We start from the raw sequence: 17,024 nt of genomic DNA on the forward strand, positions 1-17,024 counted from the left end.
TGCGTCTTCGTATAGCACGCGAAATTCTTGATAAGTCGCGTTTTCACTTTGACGATCACTTGCTGATATGCTTTTGAACAACCGTCGATATGATATGATCCAGAAACTGTACATTTGCATCTTACACAGCCCTTTGATAAATTCTCAACCATGTGTTGGATAATTCACTTTCTTCGTCAGCGGATTCACGCGAAATTCTTGATAAGTCGCGTTTTCACTTTGACGATCACTTGCTGATATGCTTTTGAACAACCGTCGATATGATATGATCCAGAAACTGTACATTTGCATCTTCCACCGCCCTTTGATAAACTCTCAACCATGTGTTGGATAATTCACTTTCTTCGTCAGCGGATTTTAGCGAGGCGTCCCTTCTTCCGCTCACTTCGTCGTTTACTATTTGTCACATATGATCATTTCCATGTGATCAGTTTGAGTCCATTTCCTCGAAATGCGCTTCTGCTGCATGTCCCTCATCTGACTTGCTCCTTTCAGATTTTTTAAAGATGTGGCCAAATTTATTACCCTTCCAACACGTAGGACCTTGCATCCTTTACATGATAGTAATATTGCGGTTCTTAAAATAAAATTATTCTACCTCTCGCAGCATTACTGTCTTTCGCGAGGTTCACGGCCTCTACTGTTTCATCTGCTTTGGAAATAGGCTCCACAGCGTCCCACAGATCCTCGATCTCTAGAAAGATTTCCTACAAATTTCCACGTTGATCGTTGACCGACTAGTCGTTCGATATCGGTGCTCGATTCCCAACCAAATTGATACGTTAACAATTATACCAGTACCATTCCAAAATTATATACACCCGAAATAATCTCCTTAATTTCAGCACGTTCAATATATTAATCTGAAACAAAAACAACATGTATATTGATATTAAAACCAAGTTCAGTTTCGCTCGCTTCTTCTCAATATCAAAGCTCCTGTACGACACTTCATGTGAGTGTTTTACGTATTAAATCTTAAAAATAATTATTTCGGTCGCCAAAAGATTGCACATCGGTCGAAGCTGCATAGAATTGCTGGTTACATTTTCATTAAGAACAGTTTTTTTTTAATGTACACGATGCCTGCCTTTAGTGCTGTTACAGTATATAAGCTTTAATACCACATATCGGGGTTTTATTTTACCGGCGATATAATATAGTCTCCCCTCTAGCATAAGACGGTAAACTAGACTTTTATTTGGAGCGTTCGTGCTCTATAATCAACCAAAAGTAAATAGTAAATTTAAAAATGTAAAATTACATTTCTGTTGCTAGTCGAATAAGGTGAAGTCAATTGGTGTAAAAAAGTGAAATTTATTGTATAGTGTTTTATTTAATTGTATAGAATTCGCGCAGGTTTAAAACTAAAATTTTGAACTGTAATCTATAATAAATATTTAAAAACGATAATTAAAAAGTTTTTTTTTGTTATGAAATGTATGATATCACAAGAATGGTTGATTTTATTTTTAGTGAATGAGTCCTTAATTTTAACTCGTGTTGTGAAAACTCAGCGATGGGAATGGGAGTAAGTTGCAATCTATTTTTGCTGGCTGTTTTTGATTCAGAGTTTTACTTTCTGTGTGTAGTGCGGACATCGTTCAAATGATCATCATACCCGTCAACACTACATGGTGTATCCAGCAGTGTTTGGTGCGGAAGATATCTTCGTGGTTTTGTAAGCTGTTTGATTAATGAATAATAAAAAAAAAGTATTTATTAATTTCTTTTTACACGGTTCATGTCAATTTGGAACAGCTTCCTATTGATGATGAGAATGTCATTCCAAACCGAATGATCCCAACATGGGATTAAACATTACGATGTTTTAAGTCATTCAGGAATGAGTTGGCCGAGTGAGACTGGAGCAGTGTATATGTTTTCCGTTTCGTCGCGTGGAGAGAGGGGAAGGGAGGTAAAACAATGATAATGGCATATTTGTCACTTCATAAATCGGTGTGAGCAGCAGTTTGCAGAAAGGTCCTGAATTATTTTTTATACGAACTTCTTACCATTATTTCATTATGGGTATGTGTATACTCTAAAAATCGTGAGACTGTCAAAGGATTAATCAGGCTCGTTTATAGAAATGATAGTCAATAATCCGATACAAGTAACACCTGCGTTAGTTTGCATCTTTTCTGTCTTTTTCCTCCCCTAAAATTGATTCCTCATTCAAGAGATTTTAATACATTGTTATCTTCACCTACCTCCTGGCACCTGGTCTCACTGGCGAAACCCTCTTACCTGCGTTAGAGAGGAATATTTCTAGAAAAAGTATAGTTGGTCTCGTGTGGCTGGCGGAACAAAGGTGGAACCGCTAAAAGGACGAACTGTAGATCCTGATACTCGAATAACACGGATAATAGGTCAAAGTATATATTTTATCCCAAATTCAATTTCTTTGAAGTTTAGAAGTTTTTATTTTTATTTTTTTATTCAATATTTGAATATTTTCGTGAATTTTATCATTCACGTCACGCAATGTCATCTTTGTATTGAACTGTAATTTCTCAACAACACGGATGAAAGAAACACGGATAAACGGTGTCCCACTCTGCAGAAGTTGACAAGAGCTATGCAGAATGGCGTTTTATTTTCGCTCTCTTTTTTCCTCTCTCTCTCTCTCTCCCTCTCTCTCTCTCTCACACACACACACACGAACATTCACTCATTCTTCCAAATTGTCCAAAATCCAGTCGATGTAATTTTCCACACGAGTGTATACACCAGGAGCTGTTTCCTTACCGCATGTTCTCAACCCGTACGACACCACGCCGTACTGTACGAAACGTGCGTTGACAGCGACCGTTTTGAGCGGTCCACCGGAGTCACCGCTACAGTTGTCGGTCCGATTCGCTCCGATCGCACACATCTGATCGCTATTGACGGTGACGTATTTGTCCTTCCTTTGCAGCAGCTGCTGGCACACGTCATTTGGAAGCTGTCTGAGCAGTCCTACCTGTAGTACGTCTGACGATGTATCGTTTTCCGTCAATCCCCAGCCGGAAACGTAGTAGATTTCCTTTACGGTGCGCATTTCCGGCAACACTGGCAAGCAGATCGGCATCACATCTGCGCGGATGAACCGGGGTTTAGAGAACTCTGCGATGTGTCAGCTGTTTTTGCTACTTACTTTCGTTATAGGACGCCTCCGATGCAAGTCGAATCAGCGCAATATCGTTCACCTTATGTCGCGCACTGTAGTCTTTGTGCTTGATCGTTCGCTCCACGGCAATGTTCTGGGGTGGCAAAGCGCACCGCTCCCCTCGCTTGTCGCAGTCGATATCGCTCTTCAGATCGAACTCGCCCAAACGTACCGAGATTCTGGTGTTAAAAAAATAAATTAAAAAAGAGATAATGTAACAATGCAAACCTGCGCTTGCTGCGTTGTGCAAAGGCACGTGATCGTCGATTATCCGGACGGCATGGGACCGAAGTATGTAACTGGCTGCCGGTTAATCGATTTCCAAGGACAATCGATGGTCCAACAAATGTCATACTTTCATAAAAAATATTAAAAAATAATTTAACAACTTGATCATCGGTCAAAATGAAAGTTGTCAGATTCATGCGCACGGTTAAATCGTCCCTGGATAATCGACGTTCTACTGTATTCCCTTATAGAAGTTGTAGCAGACGCCTATCTCTTAGTACAGTCGTCAGCTCACACGACTTAACAACATGCCCGTCGTGGGTTCAAGCCCCATTAACCGTGCTGTTATATATACTGTTAAGAGCCGTCATCTCGATATCAAAGAGCCCGCACTTTGCCGATCGCTGGTATTAGTACTTTAAAGCAAAAAATACAACCGGCGTTGAAATTAATTAAACAAAATCGTTTTCATCTCGGTCGGCTTCCGCTTTTCTGCACTGTGCAGCGGTAGTTATGTAGAGACCATGAACGGTTTGTCAAACATATGAATCGTCTGAAGTCTAATCAGGAGTACAGATACAGGATCTACTAGAGATGTAGGGAAGTAGTGTTTTCATGTAAAACCGTCCATAGAAGAGGGGTTGTGCGATAACAGATTGTCTAAGGATGACACGGGACCGTCAGCAGTTTCGGAAGCTCCTGGAGCAGGTACAAACGGCGTAGCGTTTATAAGCAATGCATATGCTTTACTTACATAGCTTTTCTCGAAAAGCAATGGGCTGCAGTCAGTACGTAGCGCTTGTTGATCAACGTACCGCCACAAACGAATGCAAGTTCCGTGTCTTGCAGCAGTGCCATCCAGGGATACTGGAACAGTATGGCGTCTATGCCGTTGGCAATCTTTTCCTCGATGTACGGACCGCACTTTTCTAGATCGAGCAGCGTCAGGTTGCGCTTACGATGGTTGTTGCTGTCCGCTTCCTGCTGACAGCACACCTTGAACAACTGTTGGTAATAGAAAATGTTTTAAAATCCATTCAATTTCTTTTATTTCTTTGGCATGTTTAAAGCTAATAATAACACCTGTCTGAAACGTCTCGTAAACACCAAAAGAAGAATATCGTTGTGCCGTGAAAAGATATTAAGCAGACTCAACAACAGTTCCTTACGTAACCTACTGGCAAAATGTTCCTATACCGGTCTTGGAAGTGTAGTATTTTAGGGATCTTGAATAGTGATGGGTAAAGTTGGCAAAAATCCGGAGTCGACTCCGATCCGACTCTAATAAATTCGGAATCGACTCCGGAAGGTAGGTCCTCGCTGCAATATCCGGAGTCTTTCGGAATCGTCCGGAGTCGTACGGTGTCGCCTGGATTCGCCCGGAGTCGAAGTCATCCGGAGTCGTTCGGAGTCGTTCGGAGTCGTCCGGAGTCGCCCGGAGTCGGAGTCGTCCGGAGTCGTTCGGAATCGTTCGGAGTCGTTCGAAGTCATCCGGAGTCGTTCGGAGTCGTTCGGAGTCGTCCGGAGTCGCCCGGAGTCGGAGTCGTCCGGAGTCGTTCGGAATCGTTCGGAGTCGTTCGGAGTCGTCCGGAGTCGTTCGGAGTCGTTCGGAGTCGCCCGGAGTCGCCCGGAGTCGGAGTCGTTCGGAGTCGTTTGGAGTCGTTTGGAGTCGTCCGGAGTCGTTCGGAGTCGTTCGGAGTCGCCCGGAGTCGGAGTCGTTCGGAGTCGTTTGGAGTCTTTTGGAGTCGTCCGGAGTCGTTCGGAGTCGTTCGGACGACTCCGAACGACTCCGACTTCGGGCGGATCTAGTGGTTCCATTTTGCCGGAATCGGAATCGAACTAACAATAGTCGGAGTCGGATCGGAGTCGTGGGTGCGCTCCATACAGCACATCACTAATCTTGAATCGTTTAAAATTAACGGACTCTTGACCCGTTTTGCTTCAAAAAATCGAACACGAAATTGTGCAGGCTTGGACCGCTGCGCGCTTGCTTAAGCATACTTACAAATTTTCCGTTGTTACTTTCACGGTGGCACAACTTGTCGCGAAAATCGCGCTTCAAGCTGACGGACCATTTGCTGGGATCGGTGTGGTGTGGTCCGAAATGTGCACACTCATTTATGTCTATGCAGTGTTCACCGCCTTTACACTGGTTGTACTCTGCGCGGAGTTTAAGAACAGTGGCGTTAAACAAATACAAATAAACACGCACGCACGCACACGCACGCACACACACACATACACACACACACACACACACACACACACACAAATATCCTTTCGTTGGAATTACAGTAACTTATACTTACGTGCCACTACGATCTGACAGCATGCGACAATCAGCAGTGCGACTGCCACTACTCCTGCCATGGCTGATGCCATATTGTTACGAATCTTCACAGCTGAACCCATAATAGGAAATTATCGCGCTTCGGGCTCTAATTTCGGTAGGTGCAAATATGCTACCGGTTCAGTCACACGTTAACGTTGGTGCGTTGTCCCCAGAGCACGCACTGACAACTCACTTCTCGCGCGCCCGTACACACGACGAACCCGGCACGACTGATGCGGCGCGTGCCAAATGCATGCCAATTTAAGAGTTCCCAGCAGCGCTCTCCCATTAACCAATGTGCGGACCTGCCTCCTGCCTTTGTCTTCGCCGCATTGCCGGTTGGCTTAGCAGAGCCTGCTGTGCACGAGCCTTCACCTTGAACGTTATCGCGTATAATAACGAACCAAAATCTCTCAAAAATCCGGTTAGTGTTGCGGTTTCCCAGTTTGCCATAAAAAAAAAAACATTCAAACTGATGCTGAAACCAGCATGCTAAATGCAGAATGGTTCTAGGAAAGGGAAAGAAGTGCCGCATGCGGCCCGCGTGCCTTACTGTGCCCGATCACTGCGCTGCTACACACGATCCTCGGCACCGTATGTGCGAGTTGCTTTCTTCGGTGGGTCACAATCGCGAAGGTGTGTCCGTGAACTGAAGATGTTAAAATGTTGAATAAGAACGAGTTTTTGCACCAAACGTGACGTCTTCTAAGTGTGTGTGTATTTTTTCCCTAATCTGGTACAACCGGGTGACGCATCAAACGATAGTCGAAGAAGACAAAGTTCTATTCAAATGGAAAACGATCTGTACTAAATTAATACGGGGAACCCCAAACAAACAGGAATCGACGAGGTTATCAGTGGTGTGTTTTTTTATTGTTCTATTTCTTTCTTTTGTAGAGAGTAAGACTTTTTAATGCAATCAATCGGTTACGCTGCCTAATTCCGATAGCTTGAGACCATTAGTTTTCATCACTTTTGAATTTGTTGCAATATTTTAATACCAAAATCCAACTTTACTCCAGCGAGCTGTGTAGTGCAGGAGGGTATGAAAGGCACATCTTCCCTGCTTTAAGTTACTCTCTCCATCATGTTGCCCTACAATTGTTTCTAAAAAACCCTCTGTTTAACTTATGCATGTTTCAAGATTAACGAATCACTATCTTTTGTGTTAGAATAATTTTGCAATTATTCGTATCATATTTGTTTTGTGCTTTGGTTCTTGGCTTTTTTCCCCTGTCAAATTGTGGCATTGCAAACGATTCGGCTTTTTCCACTGTGTCTCGTGGAAACGATTTGCAAGTGCTACGTTATGGCAGTGATGATGAATGCTGCAAACGTGAACACTTAACATACTCATGAATCATTACAATCTTTTATAAATCTTTAAGGATGCATGAATCTTCAAAGGTTCTTGAATGTGAAGAGCTTCATGAACATTTGGAGGTTCGATTCGAGGTTTCAATCATTCATCATAGAAGATTCTTCACAAAATATTCCTGAAACACAACAATAGTCACGAAGATGTGTTCAATCGAGGGAGGGTGTGTGAGAGAGAAAGAGAGAGAGAGAGAGAGAGAGAGAGAGAGAGAGAGAAAGAACGAGAGAGTGCGAGAGAGTGCGAGAGAGAGAAATAATCAAAATTGGAATAAAAAAAAGTGTATAGTCGCCTTTTTCAGATTAATACAGAGATACATATGTTTAGAATTGAGGACTAATAAGAAACCGTTACATCAAAAGTAAAACTTATTTCTACACAAAAACCATTGAAAGCCCTTTACAGGCTTTTCCGAGTCAATTAAAAACTTTTTATTACTATTATCATTTGAACACGCTTTATTTTTTATTATTTTTTTATTCAAAAAGAACGGCTTCGGCCGTATTGTGAATTGCTTGAACACGAATTACACTCTTGATCACGCGAGGCGCAAGTCCCCCGTGACATCCTTTTTATTATTATCAGGAACTATTTTTCTGTTGCGATTACTACATGTTAAACTACTTTTAGAAAAATGGCTTTTATAATTTTTTTTCGTATTTCATTGATTGATTTTAAATTTCAAATAAAGCTGTATTTCTGAAAATTTTCACGTTTTACTCCAATAAAATGTAAAAGTTTGTATATTTGCCGAATTTACCCGGCCCGAATTTACGCGTTTCTTACTGTAATTCCTATTTCCTAGTCCGATCCGAACATTGGGATTCGATTGCGATTCGATTAGGATTGGGATTGAGTTTTGGATTGTGATTCAATTGGTATCGAATTGTTAGCACATTAAATTATTCCACATGGGTTATTTCAATTTCAATAACAATCCGATCGCTATTCCATTTGGAATAAAGATCCTTTCGTAGTCGAATCACAATCGAAACCCCAATCCCAATTAAATCGTAATGGAATCTTTAAGGGATTTAAATCCCGTGATTATAAAGTATACATATTGTTAGAAAATACAAGCAATAGGCAAATTATAAGAACGTTACCTAAGCACATTTTACATATTTTATGAAATTATTTAGTGTGTGTTTCCTAATCCCTTATAAAATATGAGTGAATTATTTCTATTATTTAAAGTTAGACACATCAGACGCAAAACTTGCCGGCTGCTCCATTGCTTCCAGTATCCAATCCAAATAGACATCCGTATTAAGGTAAATTGCGGGAAAATAAATACTGCAAACTCTTGGCCCGTTGATAAAGAATCCGCGCAGAAAGTGCTTTTCACTCGAGTGTAGTGTTTGCAGGGAGTGAAGTGTAATACCAGCGAATACAGCGACACATTCATCATGCTGCGTTTGTTTGATCATCACGCAATGCTGCGTACTATCTATGGTGAAGCTCACCTTCAAGCCTTGCCACCGCGTTTGACATACCAGCGGATCTAAATACCTTTCATTAACGGTGATTATTTTGGAGTCAGCAAAAGCTGAGGATATATTATAAGAGGCCATTACTAGGCTCGATGTATCATAACTACGGATCGAATCCATGATCGGCAAGCAGATGGGCCTCACATTCGGCCGAGACGTATCTACAGCAGTTGCAAGCTGAGCCAACGCAATATTGTTATCATGATTGGTTCGGTTATAGTGCGGGTGAAAGATGATCTTCTGGGTGGCCACGCGTTGCGAAGGAAGACTACACAATGCCGAGTTATTGGCCCTAGCGCACTCTGTTTGATCTGTATCAAGCCCGAAGTCTATAACATTTCTGAAAGTAGAGAAGAATCTTCGCTTAGGATCTCCAGCGCAAGTCAAACCACACAACCGAACTTACTCTGCTGTAGCATCGCTGAAGCAATATGCTGGACTTACAACATATCGGTCGCTAATGAGTGTCACCGTGCATTTGGTGTCATTGAAAAATGGTGCATTAGAGTGGAGGGCTCCCCTCCACGGCATTGGATAGAAGTTCGATGATTCTCCGCAGGTTGTAAAGTTAAACAACTCTCGCTTGGGTGCTTGCTTAACGGACTTCAAATTCACTCGTTCTTTTCTCGTTGGGCTGGGGAAGGAAGTTTGACGCTCTTTTTCCCGCATGTTCTCTACCACCCAATCAAGATCCGCTAACATAATCCTGTTAAACAAGTAGGGCCCATAAATCAATTTCTTGAACATATTTAGATCATTGTCGTCCACTCCGTACAGAAAGTAGCGCATTCGTTTATCGTACCACACGCTCGTGTGGAACGGGGTGCCCACGAAGGAAAATAATTCTGTTTGTCGAATCTTTTCTGCCTCGATTGCGCAAGTGATGTTCTCGTCCAAGGTGACGAATTCCCGTTCAAGTAGTAATCGTTGCTGGCAATTCAGGTGATCGATGATTTTCAGCTTTTTGCTGTCAACGTAATTCGGGTCTGTGGTAGACGTTATGAATACTTCTGTGGGTGTTTGCCGATGCAGTTGATGCATGAAGGGCAAGCAGATGGGTCTAATGGATGGATTCTTCAGATTGGCAGGCTCGAGCAGCTCTATTAGTGCAAATATCTGGCTAGGATGATCAGCAGAAGGGATGATAATGTTTTTTATTTCTACCTTCTGTTGTCCGCATATGTTAAGGGAACAGTCGGTGATAATATCCCGATTATAACTACCTAGACTAAGAATTCTCCTAGAAAATAAACAAAATAAACGGAAGCTCCATAAGCATTAGACATCTACGCTACACGCAAAGTAACTTACCAAGTTGAATTGCTCGCTAAAATACTTTTCGGGGCTAATGCGTACCATTCGCTTATGAGCACTACAGTATCTGAATCCAAAAAGTCTTCATCCGTAACATTTTCGGTAGATTCAAGCTGCCCGACCCACGGCGTGACCGTTAGCGGTCCCAAATTTTCGAAAGTTGCGCCGGGTATGCCACAGGTTTGCATATCGAAAAGGTGCAATTTTTCCTTTCCCGGCTGCTGCTGCAACATGGCCCATTCCGACTCGAGTGTTTGTTGCGTGGTGTTAGCATTTGAAATTGTCAACCCATCCACTGACTCTAAGCTGCGGTACCGCATGTTGTACAGTATCCAGTCGATATATGGTTGCACATTGTTGTAAATTGGTGGTGCCCGTGCATTACAGGCCAGTCCAAGCAGCTCAAATCCTCGTAGAAAGTATTGCTCCTTGCCGTCAAACATCTTCCTTTCCTGGAGCGGTGCACCCGCCACTAATGGATAACAATTTTCTTCATCCCGTTGGTTTGCTATTTCTGCACACAGTCGTTTGTTTTCCAGCTCCAACACAATGTTCTGCTCAGCGTACTTTTTCATACACTCGACGGACTCTAGATAGTGAATGGGAATGTTTTTGTAGGAATCGTCTTCCCTAGAAACCGTTGCTACGTGTAGGTTTGCCTTTGCGTTCGTTCGTAGCTCGGGCGTTACAGGCACGCAGATGGGCTGCACATGCGGCTGACTGGTGTCGGCCGAGACCTGTAGCTCGATCAGTGCGATATTGTCCGCCGTATTGTTTGTACCGAACTTTGGATGCACAATGATCCTTTCAATTGGGCGTTCTTGTAATGGATAGGGACATACCGAGGACTCATCAAAATAGGTGCATTGCTCCTCCCCGTCATCAATAAGATGACCTAGCGCAACGAAATATCTGTGGAAGGAAAACGTGTGGGAAAGTGATTGATGATACCTTTCGCAACAATGAAGCAATACTTACTCAATCGCGTCATTTTCGAAACAATGTGCAGGTCCGACCGCGTACCATTCATTTATCAGTATAACAGCACACCTAGGCTCATCTTCAATTCCTACTCTGACAAACCCAAGCCAGGGTATCGTAAATCGTGAAACACCATCCGGATAAACGATAAATTGTTTTACGCCGCACGTTTTAAAATTGAACAGCCGCAGTTTCTCCTCGTAATCAATGTCCAGCACATCGCTGTCGTAGGACAGCACGCGCTGATCAATGTGCGGCTTAATCCATTCCAGGTACATGGCCACATCGGTATAGGCAGTGTACTTGAGCGGATCACACAATCCTGTATTTCCGCGCAACGGAGTGAACGATACCAGTCCCCTGACGTACCACTTGCCACCGATTTCAAAGAACATGCCACCGCCGCTATCTCCATTGCAAGCACTCACACCCTTCTGTCCTTTCCCGCAGAACATGTCCGTTGTTAGATGAGTGCCAAACACCGTGCGATCGCTTGCGATGCACGTCAATGCATCCACCACACCAACCAAGGCCTGCTTCAGCTGCTGCGACACAACGTCCTGCTCATTTAAGCCGAATCCAACGATCGTGCCATTTTTGCCGACGATCAGATCCTGCTTACTGTCCATTGTCCATAGACAGACGGGCTGGACGTACTTGGTCATTGTGATGTTAGTCCTGAGCTTTATAAGCGCAATGTCGTGGATGATGCTGTTGCTGCTGAACCCGGGATGTACTATGATATCCCGTACATCGTGTATCTGCGTGTACTCACTTGCCTTTTCAAGATGGTTTTGTCCCACGTGTACTAACACGCGGGTTGCAGAAATCACACCTCCAGCCGTATACACGCAATGGGATGCTGGTAAAATGATAACAATGGTGCTTTAAAATAATGTCTAGCACATTGCGCATTATTACATACCGGTGAGAATAGTGTTGTGATCAAGGATGGATCCACCGCATTCGTATTCATTGTGTTCCTTATTTCGATAGAATATCGCTGCATGCCACGGCCAGTGACCGGCCTTCGCGTCTACACCGTTATGGATGAGGTAAATTGACTTCACCTTACGTCTACCGCACGTTAAATGATTCTCTTCTTGTGCATCCGCGACACTACGCGAAACTAGACACAGAAACACAAACAATAAAGGAAACCGTTTAACAGAACAACACATCATAAGACAATCTAACACACATCAAAGCTTTCGGAGCGTTAGTTAACTTAAGACACCAGACCGCACTATTCCGTAAGCTCTTTCATCCACGATCAATGGAAAATCACGGGAGAATAAAGAAATGAAGTTCATCGTTATGCACTTTGGATGCACGGATTTTGGAAGAAAACAAAAACGCCAAACTGGTTCCCAATCGCAGCGAAAAATTCCGGTTTACGAATCTTTATCGTGTACAGTGAAATAACTTATGCAAAGAACGGAATATTCGCATGAAAAGCGAACAAAACCGGTACGATCGTTTGATCGGCTGATAGCGCGAGTTAGTATATTTCCGAATAGGGGAATGATAAGAGTAAAAACTCATTTTATTCTGCAAATTGTAAATGTAACCTTATCTAATCCTTTTAACAAACTGGAGATCAGGAAATGTAAACAAAAACACACGTGTGGAATGTTAGAACATTTATTTGTTTTTGATATCGAACAATTGATCTGTGTGGAGTGAGAAGTTAAATGAAGAATTCTAAACCAGAGAAAGATTGAGAAGCAGTTTTACTTGTGAGCGGTGTGTGGGTTTCTTTTCTCGGGGCTCTCTCGAGATTTCGGGGCCCCACGCGATAGCTTAGTTTGCTGACTGCCTAATTCGCCCCTGTCAGCATACAGTACAAGGTGGCAGCATGGAAGGGATACATTTTGTAGATGTCATACAATTCAAACCAGATTTTTGTTATCTGCGAAAATGATGTTTTTGGCACCACAAAACAGTTGTCGATTACGGCCTGCTTGAACCACTAGTGGGACTTGGCTTTCAGTAACTTATTAATAACCGATAGCAGGATAGTCAGCCCTAGACCGCAACAAATTGCATCGGGTGGCATCGGGACATCAGAGCATTGATAGAAAGCTCTAATTGCATGCGAGTGATCTTTTTTCAACATAGACGATACTTTGTAGTATTGGGCGTGCTTTATTCTTGCAATCGAGTCATCTCGACGTCGAATAGATTAATATTTTGAGGATTCTTATAATTCTGCAAATGTCTGGAACGATGTTGTGGTAAATATTGTCCCAACGATAAACAATAATTTCCGGGCTTTGTAATCGCTCTTTTTTCATCTTTGTACTTTTGCTGAGCCCCGTTTGTAATGATCTGAATTCACCCTGGGGCTTGTTGTCAAACTTTGATTCGTAGCTGGATTCAGGTGTCTGAGCCGGAGTCGTAGGGGATCCAGACTCTACTGCGGAATAGTCATCTCTAAAAAGATCGTTTGGTATTGCGTGTAATATTCTGTTTTAGTTTTTTCTGTTATTCGGCGGAATATGAGGCAATGTTCAATGAATATTCATTGTTTTGGGCCTAAACCTACTGCGTCGATGTTGGTGATCGATGCTCCATCCGGACGGAGGCTGGTTGCTGCTGCTTCATCGGAGTTGACACATTTTGCTCATTTTTTTTTTTATTCAAATTCTTTTTTTCGCTGTACGTTTAGGAGTGATTCAATCAAATTCTCGTTTTTAAAGTGTATGCACAAGGCGAAAAAACTCTAAATTAAACGCTTGATCTCAAACACCGGCCATCTCCGACTCATGCTTACAAGCTGCCAATCAGATCAACACTGCACTGGGAAGATGTTGTTTGAAATTCCAATTGGATTATTTCCAAAAAGAATTCCACCATCGGAAGGAGCGCTACATTTACTATTGGGTTTTTTTTTCCTAATATAAAAGCTTGTAAGCTAGGAAACATTTCACTGAAATTTAGCACAAAATTAAAAATCTATAAATTGGGCACATTTAGTTTTACGTTGGTCACTTGGGGCAGAATATGTGGCGAATACCAACGCAAATTAACGTTCGAAATATTGTCTAGTTAAAGATGCCCGGACGAATTATTGATTAACCAAATAAGATACAATAATAATACCCAATAACCGCAAGAGTCCTCGTGATCACACATGAGCTTTCTGGACGCCGAAATTACCATCAAACTAACTCCATTACATTTGTGTCAAACTTTTTTTATTCAAATAATGAAATACATAGGAGCTAATCATCATCATCATCATCATCATCATCATCATATACCGTTGGTAATCAGCTGTAATTTATAAGCAGCATTTCACAGTTCTTCTGTTCAGGCGGATATTTTATTTTTGTAAAGCCAATATCTTAGCTTGTGATACAATACGACCCTAGAATTTCTGGCACGTACCTTTAAGGAACTTCGAAGAGTCTGCACATTGAAGAAAAAATGTACTTCAATGTTTTTTAAAGGAAAAAAAAACTTGATTTTATTTACTTTCAGAAAGTCCATTAGAAACATTGAAGTACATTATTCTTTTAAGGTTATAATAATAACATAATGTAAAATATTTAAAAAAATAAATAATGGCTTATTTCACTTCAAGCCGAATTTAGCAAATGAATGCCCGAAACCGATGGGTAATTACCGCGCGGCACACCGGACAGTTGTCGACGCCCGTAGAACACTGTACACAAGACACTAGAATAAAAAAAAACAGGAACAGCACATAATTATTAAATGGCAAAAAGGAATAAAATAAGAACCCCCCCATTACTTACATAGATGAGCACAGGGCATGAACACAACCTCCGCTTCCTGTGTCAAACATATTTTGCATTCGCGCTCTTGTTTCATGCGTTTGTTTTCCTCTCTCAACCGTTGTGCCAGCTCGCTGGACGTTTCATCGATCGGACCGGAAACCGTTGCACTGGGCGTGGTTGCCGTATTGGCACCGTTCTTAAATCCAGCGATCCCGTTCCGGAGCACCTCGTCGACGGTGTCGGCGCCAAACACGAGCCTCAAGAAACTGCACTCCGCAAAGCATCGGGCATGCTCCTGCCAGGGATCATCGGTCACAAGCCAATCCCGGAGGCCAGCGTCACATTGGAAGCAGCGCACCTCATCGTCCGTGCCGGTGTAGTAGAATCCGGCCACCGCCAGCCGGGTCGGATTTTGCATGTGACCAAAGCGCCAGCTCTCGAACGATCGGATCCGTGCATCGAGTACGGCAAATTCTGGCATGTACGGCATCTCTGCCGGTTGCACTTCCGATCCGGATGCGGACGACATGATCGCGGAAGCACGGGCACGACTCTAGTTGGTAAGAAAACTGCGCACTCGCGTGTTAATTGCGCACAGTTGCAACAAAAACAGTAGCCGTTAGCGGCATACGTTTAGCGACACTTACGTTGGTGCAATGGTGGAATGGTGCAACTGCAGTATAAGGGGATTTACAATGTCCAGGGATACTCCAGGGAGAGGTTTTGTTTGTTGATTATGCTATGATTCACACTCCCGTTCTTGTTATCGTGTGAAACAGCTGCTGGTGATCGTTCCCAGTGAGCAATATTTTATAAGCAAAACTGATTAACTGACGTCAATTAGAACGCCCAATAAACAAAGACAAATAAAAATGTGCTGTTAAATGTGTGTATACAACAGTGAATTCATTACCCTTGTTTTTAAATATCTCCCGTGTTGGGATACGATTGCGTGCCAACTAGAGAATTCACACTCGATAATTGAATTGTTCTTGGATTGACAACTTGCTCGTCTGGTCCAAGGTGTATGGATATTAGGAGGTGAAGTGCTTCAGAGCAAATTGACATTTCACGACTTGACATAACAATACTGGGGGCCAAGGTGTATGGATAATAGGAGGTGAAGTGCTTCAGAGCAAATTGACATTTCACGACTTGACATAACAATACTGGGGGCCAAGGTGTGTTTATTAAGGAGGTGAATTGTTAGCGCGTTTTCCGGGCGCCATCATTGAGTATTGTTATGTCAAATCGCATACAATTTTCTATACCCCCCTCCAGCCCTCACCGATTTTAATACCGGAGCATCCAGTATTGTTATGTCAAGTCGTGAAATGTCAATTTGCTCTGAAGCACTTCACCTCCTAATATCCATACACCTTGCTGGGGGCTCCGGTATTAAAATCGGGGAGGGCTGTAGGGGGGTATAGAAAATTGTATGCGATTTGACATAACAATACTCAATGATGGCGCCCGGAAAACGCGCTAACAATTCACCTCCTTAATAAAGACACCTTGCTGGGGGCTCTGGTATTAAAATCGGGGAGGGCTGTAGGGGGGTATAGAAAATTGTATGCGATTTGACATAACAATACTCAATGATGGCGCCCTGAAAACGCGCTAACAATTCACCTCCTTAATAAACACACCTTGGTCTGGTCTGGTCTGCCAACTCCAACATGAAGTCAACAGTGCGTGTAAATCTGACCACACGACCTTTTAAAATTAGTTTTTTGTCGGAATGGTAGAAGGCTGTTTAATCTGTGTTTGTTTAAATAGACGTAGAGCGAAAACGTCTCACATATCAAAAAGTAGTTCAATTTTGGAGGTTTTCGATGATCAACTCCGCGTAGATCAAAGCTTCACACAAAGTCATCCTACATATTTTTTAATTTAAAAACGTAATAAATTACCAAGCGCTCCAGAACGACCGAAACCTTCGCGGTCGGCTTGGCTGTCGGGTCCGCAACAATAAGTTCAAATCATTTTTTTGCGTTTGGCATTAATCTGGCTCGTAATTATTTGATCGAATGAAACAAAAAGTTTTTTATTAATAAAAATGTATATAAAATCACGACAAAAAGTAGCTCTGTTTGCAAAATTGAGCTACTTTTTGTCACGTGTGTTGTCACTATATGTGAAAGAAATTATCTCACAAGTATAAAAATAATGGAAAATCAGGGGATATGTGTATTTTTTGTCTTTGATACAACCGTTCTTTATTTAGATTTTAACAATATCAAACCAACATCGTTCCGCCGAATTTGTTATATGGGTAGCTTTTCAACCCCTAGTTTCCTACCCCTCGTAGAATGTCAAACCTTCAATTGACATGTGTAAACAAAACACGTGCGTTTTGTTTACTGCACCGATTGGCCACCTTTTTCCATAACACACTTCGTTT

General features: G+C 42.4%; 5 protein-coding genes across 6 annotated transcripts in view; 1 reads left to right on the plus strand and 4 right to left on the minus strand.

Annotated features, from left to right (window-relative positions):
* Window positions 1-741: 741 nt before the first annotated feature.
* LOC120957238 (phenoloxidase-activating factor 3-like) lies at window positions 742-6,811 on the minus strand. Its single transcript, XM_040379325.2, has 5 exons — window positions 5,689-6,811; window positions 5,385-5,539; window positions 4,134-4,384; window positions 3,140-3,330; window positions 742-3,078 (listed from the first exon to the last, which is right to left on the minus strand). Exons 1-5 carry the CDS (start codon window positions 5,789-5,791, stop codon window positions 2,675-2,677), a joined length of 1,104 nt encoding a protein of 367 aa, XP_040235259.2. The 5' UTR covers window positions 5,792-6,811; the 3' UTR covers window positions 742-2,674.
* Window positions 6,812-9,886: 3,075 nt separating this feature from the next.
* Window positions 9,887-10,468, minus strand: LOC125907519 (uncharacterized). Its single transcript, XM_049610306.1, has one exon. The coding sequence runs from the start codon at window positions 10,466-10,468 to the stop codon at window positions 9,887-9,889; it is 582 nt and encodes a 193-aa protein (XP_049466263.1).
* A 399-nt stretch (window positions 10,469-10,867) lies between these two features.
* On the minus strand, window positions 10,868-12,106 carry LOC120956267 (clotting factor C-like). The gene is made up of 2 exons (XM_049609001.1): window positions 11,796-12,106; window positions 10,868-11,759 (listed from the first exon to the last, which is right to left on the minus strand). Exons 1-2 carry the CDS (start codon window positions 12,056-12,058, stop codon window positions 10,868-10,870), a joined length of 1,155 nt encoding a protein of 384 aa, XP_049464958.1. The 5' UTR covers window positions 12,059-12,106.
* A 1,946-nt stretch (window positions 12,107-14,052) lies between these two features.
* LOC120959011 (death-associated inhibitor of apoptosis 2-like) lies at window positions 14,053-15,612 on the minus strand. 2 transcript variants are annotated; one of them, XM_040382126.2, is made up of 3 exons: window positions 15,268-15,612; window positions 14,639-15,189; window positions 14,053-14,558 (listed from the first exon to the last, which is right to left on the minus strand). In XM_040382126.2, exons 2-3 carry the CDS (start codon window positions 15,147-15,149, stop codon window positions 14,470-14,472), a joined length of 600 nt encoding a protein of 199 aa, XP_040238060.2. In that variant the 5' UTR covers window positions 15,150-15,189; window positions 15,268-15,612; the 3' UTR covers window positions 14,053-14,469. The 2 variants fall into 2 exon arrangements, with proteins under 2 accessions (XP_040238060.2, XP_040238061.2); XM_040382127.2 differs by lacking the exon at window positions 15,268-15,612 and having other exon boundaries at window positions 14,639-15,261.
* A 1,349-nt stretch (window positions 15,613-16,961) lies between these two features.
* LOC120954638 (ribosomal RNA-processing protein 8) overlaps window positions 16,962-17,024 on the plus strand; it is a 1,560-nt gene continuing 1,497 nt past the window's right edge. Inside the window, exon 1 of the mRNA XM_040374734.2 lies at window positions 16,962-17,024. This exon is cut by the window's right edge and continues 138 nt beyond it. The gene's annotated coding sequence lies outside the window, so the exon portion shown is untranslated.

The sequence above is a fragment of the Anopheles coluzzii genome, chromosome 3 (genome assembly GCF_943734685.1).
Source record: "Anopheles coluzzii chromosome 3, AcolN3, whole genome shotgun sequence".
Lineage (NCBI taxonomy): Eukaryota > Metazoa > Arthropoda > Insecta > Diptera > Culicidae > Anopheles > Anopheles coluzzii.

Excerpts from the sequence above, each read along its gene's own strand:
- LOC120957238 (XM_040379325.2), bottom strand. The coding sequence starts at position 5,791 with ATGGGTTCAGCTGTGAAGATTCGTAACAATATGGCATCAGCCATGGCA. Across the intron at positions 5,540-5,688 it reads CTGTCAGATCGTAGTGGCAC|AGTACAACCAGTGTAAAGGC; the intron begins GTAAGTATAAGT and ends AACTCCGCGCAG. Across the intron at positions 4,385-5,384 it reads AAAGTAACAACGGAAAATTT|TTGTTCAAGGTGTGCTGTCA; the intron begins GTAAGTATGCTT and ends TATTACCAACAG.
- LOC125907519 (XM_049610306.1), bottom strand. The coding sequence starts at position 10,468 with ATGAAAAAGTACGCTGAGCAGAACATTGTGTTGGAGCTGGAAAACAAA.
- LOC120956267 (XM_049609001.1), bottom strand. The coding sequence starts at position 12,058 with ATGATGTGTTGTTCTGTTAAACGGTTTCCTTTATTGTTTGTGTTTCTG. Across the intron at positions 11,760-11,795 it reads AACACTATTCTCACCGGTAT|CACCATTGTTATCATTTTAC; the intron begins GTAATAATGCGC and ends ATTATTTTAAAG.
- LOC120959011 (XM_040382126.2), bottom strand. The coding sequence starts at position 15,149 with ATGTCGTCCGCATCCGGATCGGAAGTGCAACCGGCAGAGATGCCGTAC. Across the intron at positions 14,559-14,638 it reads CATGCCCTGTGCTCATCTAT|TGTCTTGTGTACAGTGTTCT; the intron begins GTAAGTAATGGG and ends TTTTTATTCTAG.